Here is an 8778-nt window from a genome sequence, read left to right as displayed (position 1 = left end):
TGTTCAGCCTCCACAAGAGAAGGCTGAGGGGGGATCTTTCATATATAAGCACACTGAGACTTTTAGAATACAGATTTTGTGTCTTTATCTTTCAAGGTGTATAGATTGTGGAATACTCCAAAATGAGTAGTAGTTAAATTCTTGCAACGATGAGTGGCTTACTGTCTCTTAAAGTTTTCTCTCAAGTAGTTAACTTAGTGCAACAGAAAATCTTCAGGGTTTGATTACAGTATATTTTATTATAATGATCTGAGAAAGGAACACAACATTGTTTCCATAAAACACTCATCACTCTTTTATCGAAACTTTGACATATGTGACATATGTAAGAATATTATATGTAGAGTAGAGGAATTTTGTAATTGCCCTATAATCCTGATGTCATTGTTTTTGGTTTTTTGTAGGGAAGAAAGTAGCCAAACAGGAGGATCTGAAAGAAATGGGTGATATTTCCTCAGGGATGAGCAGTTCCATCATGCAGCTATATCTTAAACAGGTCCTTGAGGCTTTCTTTCATACCCAGTCCAGTGTACGTCACTTTGCTCTAAATGTCATTGCACTGACTCTGAACCAGGGTCTTATCCATCCTGTTCAGGTATGTAATATTAGGGTGCTGTATCTATTATAATTTTTAACTAGAGATTTGTAGAGGTTCTTATAGCTGCTACCTAATTTTCCAAGTGTTAAACTTTACATATTTGCTACTGTAATTGCTTTATTTTTTTATTTATTTTTTTGGAGAGCTGTCTTATGGAGGAGTTGTTTAACATACAAAAGCTGTCAGGATCTCTTTTTCTGTATTGAAAGGCCAAAGATTCCAGCAATTTCATTTTATCATCTTAGAGAATAAATTTGTAAAGATCAAGCCATTACCAGATGGGTGATGAATACATTACGTTTTGTTATGTAACAGTTCACATTTGTTTATACCCTCTCTTCTTTGGCCTCTGTTTATTAGAATTTTTTATACTTTTTTTTTAACCAAAATTCTTTCTTGGATTGAAATGCCAGAGTTAACCTCTGATCTAGTTTGTTTTTAAGTAGTCTTCATCTCCCAATCCTTATTTCAGTAATCTTTTTTCCTACGCCACAAAATCTGTGTTAGTGTCTGTGTAATCTGTATTTTTGCCTAAACAGAGATAGTTAAATTGGAAGTCACATATCTCTGCATGCTAAGTCCTGAATTTTTCAAAACTGATAATGTATCAGAATAATAACATGTCACAGTTAAGTGTGTTTTTGTGGTGCTGTGCCTTTAAATAATGTTTGCATTTGTTTCTTTTCTAGTGTGTTCCATATTTAATTGCAATGGGCACAGATCCAGAGCCCGCTATGCGGAACAAAGCTGATCAACAGCTGGTGGAAATAGACAAAAAATATGCTGGATTCATTCATGTATGTAATTCTAATATTACATAGCTTAAATATAAACAAAATGCTGATTATGTGCTTTCTCAGAGATCAGACATTTGCAAATTCAAACTTCAGGACTAGGGGAATAAAGAGAGATTCAGCTTGTCTTGAGATTTGTGTTTTAGCTCCTTCATGTGAGAGAATGAGCTGTAAATAGCAGTATTTTCCAGTCAGAGAAAAAGAGAGCATTAATACTGGGTGCGTCTACACGAGACTTTTAATGCGCAGTCACCAAATAACAGAATGCAGTAGTGTGCCAGGCAAAAGCTGTGCTAATACACTACTGCACAGTAGTATTAGGCTACTGTGCAGTAAGTGTCACAAAAAAAAAGTCTGCTGGTGCTACTGTGTAGTAACTAATTACTGCACATTTAATTAGCATTTCATTGAGCAAGTACTAAACTAAATGCACAGTAACTACTGTGCATTAATGAATGCATAGATGCATGCACTGGGTCCTCAATATTCTGTCCATCTTTAGAACTCCCTGGTTCACAATAATATCTTACTCAGTTAATACCCAGACTAAGCAACTGTGAGTGCATCTACATGAACTGCTAAATGAACAGTAGACTAATTCTACTGTGCATCAGTGTGTCATGGCAAAAGCCGTGCTAGTGCACAGTAGAATTGGTCTACTGCATATTAGTGTCACTTAAAATGCATATTACTGGCATTGAGTTAGTACCTGTTATTAGAGGTACTAAAGTTGATGCGCAATAAGTACAGCACGTTACTGCATGTGTAGACGTACCCTGTGATAGTTTTTAATACCAAACGTTACATGAAACTTCTGCTCTTAAAGAAAATTGTTCTTATTTCAACACAGTAGGTGAGAGAAAAAATATATTTGAAATTTCATAGACTTTAGGGGCTGGAAGGAACTTCATAAGATCATCGGGTCCAGCCCCCTGCCATAGACGGGAAATCAGCTGGGATCAAGTGACCCCGGCAAGAAATAAATCCAGCTGTTTTTTGAAGGAGTCCAGAGTAGGTTCTTGCATCACCTCTGGGGGGGAGTTTTTTCCAGACCTTGGACACATGCCCCGTAAAGAACTTATTTCTTATGTCTAGTCTAAATCTGCCTTCCTGGAGTTTATGGCCATTAGACCTTGTTATCCCTTGGGGACCTCTGGTGAACAGGTGTTCTCCCAGGTCCTGATGTACCCCTCCTATGAAGTTCTAGCTTGTCTTGCGGTGTGACTGCCCTCCTCCCAGAATTTGGTATCATGAATAAGAACAATTTTCTTATTCTTAGTATTTTATGTATAGATGTGCAAGAAAAGCAAGTGCAAGAAAAGTGGATTTGTCATCTAATTTTTTTCTTTCAGGATTTCCATTCATACAATATCCATGTCTAATGTTTGAGCACAAACTGAACACTCATATATATTAGGGCTGTCAGTTAATCGCAGTTAACTTACACATTTAAGGCAAAAACAAATTAACACATTAATTTTTTTTTAATCACGTTAATCGTGCGCATCATTTTGATCAGTGGAGCGGACCAGTTTCAGATCAGCTGGAACCCATGTGCACCACCCCAACCCTGGCCCTCCCCATGCCTGCTCCAGACTTGCCTACCATTTCTGAGCAGTGGTTGGACAGAAGCTGCTACTTGGTATGAAGGAAAAACAGCCCCTCTCCCTCACTGCTGCTGGGCCCTTTTTGCTGCAACTGCTCAGAGCCTGCGCCTAGGCTGCCCTGCAGCTCCTCTCTGCTGCCATCACTGCCACCTCTGGGCCGCTGAGTGGGGCAGCAGTAGCAGTGCGGAGGAGTTGCAAGGCAGCCCAGGTGCAGGCCCCAGGCAGCTGCAACAAGAAGAGCCCAGCAGCGGTGATGAGGAGAGGGCCACTTTTCCTCCATGCAAAGCAGCAGCTTCAGCCTGGCCACTGCCGTGGCTCAGCATGGGCAGGTGAGCTTGGACCAGGTACAGGGTGGGCCAGGGTCGGGGCTGTTTGCATGGGTTCCAGCTGGTCCACTTTGGCCTGGGCAAGTCCGGAGTGGGCACGAGGTGGGCCAGAGTCAGGGCTGGGGCTGTGTCCTATTGGTGATAGTGGGGAGGAACTGCAGGGCACACAGGCTCTGGACTTCAGGCTGTTGGGTTGTGGAGGGTCCTGACTATTGTTCAACTGTGCAAGTAAAATTGTGATTAATTACAACTATTTTTTTAATCTTTCAATTAATTGCAATTCATTTTTTCAATTTTGTCAGCCCTACACATAAATTTGATATACTTTGTTTCCTGCTCAAACTCTTAATGTGTGTGTGTGTGTGTGTGTGTGTGTGTAATCTATCTAAAATTTATATGTATTATATATATTAAATATAGCAGTAGCTCCTTAATATTTATGTACTGAGAAAGTTTTAGAGGTTTTCATTAACTTTTTCTGTGTGAAGTGAATAAAGTTTTGTAAGTTGAAGCTTAGTTAGAAGAAATAAAGGAAAGTAGTTTGAGAATCTGTTTTAAGGCAAATAAGGGGATGGGTGGGTACTTATTGGTGTAAGTTGTTATTCTTTCTGCGTGGTCTTTTGGATTAACTCCTAATAACTCCTCTCCTAGGCTACTTTACTTTCCCCAGACATGACACCCAACACCATACTTGTATGTTGCTGTGGAAGTAGATGCTCAATTGCCTGGCTGTGCATGCGATTGGATTGTGAGATCTAAATCCAAAAGCACTCCAGTTAAACCAGCAGTAAGATTCAGAGCAGTCTGCTTAGTGTTCCCACGCTTAATCCAGTAGAGTAGAGTTTGGAATGCACATAGCTAAGTCTTGAACTACATTTTGTATAGGTGTAGAGATGTTCTAGGGAACAAAAGCAGAGGCTGAACCTGGGGATTGTTCAATATATTGACTGGCCAGGCATCCAGCAGTTACTGAAATTTGAATAAAACCTAAACTTGAGTAAAATCAGTTTAGACACTGAGGCAAATGGTAAAAACTGGAACTTCCTCTTGGTCCCTTTGCTTTTGTGGGAGTGATGGTGGAAGGTTAAGAGCTGTAATGTAAAATATTTTATTATTTAAATATTTACAACTTTCAATATTTTTCCTATGGAAAATCACTTCATATAAGTGACATATATGACTAAGTACTTAAATATTCCTGCTAGAATAGGTATAATGAAACAAGATTAATTTTCACACCACCATTATCCTTCAGCACCTGCTGTTGCTTTGGTCAGCTTCAAAACTCAAGAAAACAACATTGCATCTGCTCATATTTGAAAACATAACTCTCTAACCATGATCATTAGGTGTTTAAAAAAAAAAAGAAATTGATATGACATATCAGGGATTCAAGAAATCATTGGGGAAAGCCCTGAATGTTTAGGCATTGTGTTTAGATTTCCTTTTACTTTTCAAGAACTTTGAATCAGTAGGCTATCCAAAATTACATTCTTAAACCTTCCACTGAGACCAGTTGAGAACAAGATGAGAATAACTTTTATTTCACTTTGTTGTCTTGTTCATTTGTCTTTCATTCATTTAATATGATTGTTGGCAAGCCATGATTTAAACAAAAATAGATATTTTATCATTTCAGATGAAAGCAGTGGCTGGTATGAAGATGTCTTACCAGGTACAACAGGCAATCAATACATGCCCAAAGGATCCTGTAAGGGGTTTTAGACATGATGAATCCTCCAGTGCTTTGTGTTCACATCTGTACTCCATGATTCGAGGGAACCGTCAACATAGACGAGCCTTTCTTATTTCTTTACTCAACCTCTTCGATGACACGGCAGTAAGCATCACATAAATTTACCTAATTTAAAAAGACATCAGAATAAATTTGCTATAAGATCATGCAGCAAGTTTAAATGATTCCTGCTTTATGTAAAATGGCTTGGTAAATTTAGCCTGGCTAACTTTATTTCCCTGGTCTCTTTTATGTTGATACATAACAAAATTAATTCCCATATAAGAAAATAAGCTTTTCCCCTTTTTTCATTTGTATGGGTAAAGCAGGGATAGCGTAAATATGAAGCATTTTGCATATGTACAATGACTTCTGGGGAAAAGTTATCTAGTACACGTCAACATGTTTAACCCAAAATCCTTTGAAGGCAGCACAAACACAAAATATTACAGACTGATTTTTGTATATTTATATGTGGATATATAAAATGTTTTATGTAACTTTTTTTTAATTTGCAGAAGACAGAGGTGAATATGCTCTTGTATATAGCAGACAATCTAGCCTGTTTTCCTTATCAAACACAGGAAGAGCCACTGTTTATAATGCATCATATAGATATTACACTGTCAGTTTCTGGTAGTAACCTACTACAGTCATTTAAGGAGGTAAGTGTATTTGTGATGTTGTGTAATCACCATAATTCAGTCAGTTTGTCAGGTCTTCTAAATCTTTCCATTGCTGTAAATATGCATAAGCATCATTACTTTTCAGACAACAGTAAAAATCTCTGTTTTGTCCTGTATGTGACATGTCAGTTAATAATTTTTACAATTTAATTTATTTTTAAGGTTAATCAAATAAATTAGAAGCGCAATAAAACAGTAGTGTGAAAGCAGATTCAAACTTCCCCTCTGTACAGTTTGTTAGTGAAGTTATCTACCTCTAGATTTTCCTAATCCCGAAAATATTCTGAAGGGAACTTTATATTGATAGAGTTCCTATATATATAAATCAAATGAATTTATTTACTTAGTCCATTATCACTCTTCATTTCCATATTTTTCTTAATTACAGTGTGCACGCTATTTTTCCCTTAAATACAGATAGTTTCCTACCTGCAGTGGCATTGACCACCTTACTGTTAACAACAATTTTAAAAAGTCCTAAAAATAAAAACCTAAATCACACTTTTTGATTGAAAATATTGGGCGCTAATTAAATGTATACATGTGGTAAACTGAGTTTCAGCCAAGCATTGGCTATTGTTTAGTATTCAGATCAATTAAAACACTTAACTATATAGTTTATAGCAAAAACACTTTTACTTTCAGTACACTTCAAGGAAATTAGTCATTAGCGTAAAATTGGCTAACTGCAATGGGGAACTCCTAATTTTACATTTTAAAAGAGGGAAATCAGGCTTATTTAGCCTGACTACCCATCCTGCCTGAAACTGAACAGACTGGCAAATTTGACCCCAGCAGTCTTTCCTGCTCAGAGCAGGGGGGCTGGACCCGATGATTTCACAAGGTCCCTTCCAGCCCTAAACTTCTGTGAATCTGTGAAAATAATATTAGTATTACATATATTGAGGTCACACCGTGTTATTAATTAGGATCCTTTTGTTCTAGGCATTGTGCAAATACATAAGCTAAGGATATTCTCCACCTTAAAGAATTTAAATCCCCATTTCTTTAAGATCTTTGGGGATGCATAGTGTGAATGCTTTGAAGTAGAAGAGGACTGGAGAACTTGCTTTTAGTCCTAAGCCCACTGAACAAGATAAGTGGCTATAAATTAAACTCTTCTTGAGTTTACTAGCCACTAAGTTATGGTGCTTTAAATCATTTATTTAATTAATTAAAAACAGACGATAAATTCTTTTGGATGGGGACTGGGTTCTTAATATTTGTACAGCACTTTACAAAAAAAAGTTTTATATTAGCCAAACTTTATAGTTTCCATTAACCACATTTTTATAATACTGCTCTTCAGCCTTTGCATTAACAATACTGAAACAGTTGAATATTCTTTTCTATGTGCTATCTCTGAAAGGTTTTGCTATATTGATTTTAAATGTATTACCAGATAGTCCTTTCCATTTCTTTTTCCTTCTCTCATTTAAGTAAATGTGACCAAACGGCCTTAAGCTTTATATAAATTTTAACCTTCTATATTTTCTAAAGCACATTTTGCTATAGCAAATATAGTGTTTGCATTTCCTTTAATAAACTGAACCCTCAACATAGCTATTCCCTTGGGGAGAAGCTTGGCATGTTTGTTCATGGCCACTGAGACCACATGAGAACTGCTCTACTAGATGTTAGAAATAAAAATGCTTGAATATTTGAAGTATATCCAAAATGGCAAACTAAATGATATTGCATGAAACTTAATGCTACAATTAATCTTACAAACACACTAATTTAATAGAAATTCTTGTATTCTGTTTGATCCTTAGTGATAGGAAATTTCTTGTTCTTGAGTTTGTATGGTGCACTCTGAGCAAGAGGCAATAGTATTTTTTCCAACATGCACTCTTAAAAACTTTGTGCTGCACTCACATTTTGTAGAGGTCTTCTTTTGTGGATGGATTATTCTTTTTCTTTCAATAAATAAAAATATATATTGAAGGTATTTCAGGCCTTGAAATACACTTCAGTGTGCCTGCTTCAAACTATAGTATGTGAATTTGAAATAAGCTGTGGTATGATAGTGTTTCTTGAAAAGAAAGTTCTTACCCATTGAAAAGAATTATGTTTATGTAAAGTATATGCATGATACTGTTATTGTAGTTCTTAAATATTTGTCAATTCTCTGTCTTCCAGTCTATGGTAAAGACAAAAAAAAAGGAGAGAAAACCATCATCAGATGAGGAGAGTGAGAGTGACAGTAACAGTGGGAGTGGGAGTGAAAGTGAAGAAGAAGTTAGCAAGCCTCGAAAGTTACGGAAACGAGTAGACTCTGATTCAGATTCTGATGAAGAAAATGATATAAATGCTGTGATGAAATGTTTGCCAGAAAATTCAACTCCTTTAATTGAATTTGCAAATGTCTCACAAGGCATATTACTACTTTTGATGCTAAAACAGCATTTAAAGAACCTCTGTGGATTCTCTGATAGGTAAGAATAAATAAATAATAGTAGAATGCTTCTCATCTTTTAATCAAGCGAGTACTTCTCAAGCCATCTTATTTTTACAAGATTCAGATGTCTTGAATGTTGACCAATAGGTTTTATGATACCTGGATAACAAGAGAAAATCTAGTTAAATGAATGAATTTCTGAAGTATATATTCCAGCTATAAAATAGCAAATGTCCTTGTTTAAATGAATGCAACACCTAGTTAATACAGAATGAATAATGTGTAACTGCTCATACTAAAAGCTAAAAATATTTTTTCTAAAATGTCTATATTTTCCTTAAATAGTAAAATTCAGAAATACTCTCCCTCTGAATCTGCAAAAGTATACGATAAAGCGATCAACAGGAAGACAGGAGTGCATTTCCATCCAAAACAGACGCTGGACTTCCTGCGAAGCGATATGGCTCATTCTAAGATCACTGAAGAGGTGAAGAGGAGCATAGTAAAACAATACTTAGATGTAAGTAGAATCTTAACCTTCTTAACTAAGATTATCCAAAAAAGTTTGCACTTGTATTTTCAGCAGTTTTAAACTTTGAATGTTTGGAAGGTAGAATTGGACTTCTTTTCC

General features: G+C 36.3%; 1 protein-coding gene across 5 annotated transcripts in view; it reads left to right on the top strand.

Moving 5' to 3' along the window:
- NIPBL (NIPBL, cohesin loading factor) overlaps positions 1-8778 on the top strand; it is a 283352-nt gene that overhangs the window by 271751 nt on the left and 2823 nt on the right. For all 5 annotated transcript variants that reach the window (XM_019517953.1, XM_019517951.1, XM_019517950.1 and 2 more), the window contains 6 exons: positions 405-595; positions 1288-1395; positions 4965-5165; positions 5579-5725; positions 7889-8184; positions 8493-8667. In XM_019517953.1, coding sequence (XP_019373498.1) covers positions 405-595; positions 1288-1395; positions 4965-5165; positions 5579-5725; positions 7889-8184; positions 8493-8667 — 1118 coding nt within the window. The remainder of the gene's footprint in view (positions 1-404; positions 596-1287; positions 1396-4964; positions 5166-5578; positions 5726-7888; positions 8185-8492; positions 8668-8778) is intronic.

Source organism: Gavialis gangeticus, unplaced genomic scaffold (genome assembly GCF_001723915.1).
Source record: "Gavialis gangeticus isolate Ggan-Ray unplaced genomic scaffold, GavGan_comp1, whole genome shotgun sequence".
Lineage (NCBI taxonomy): Eukaryota > Metazoa > Chordata > Crocodylia > Gavialidae > Gavialis > Gavialis gangeticus.
Note: the sequence above shows the minus strand (reverse complement) of the source record. Positions and strands in the feature narration are given on the sequence as shown.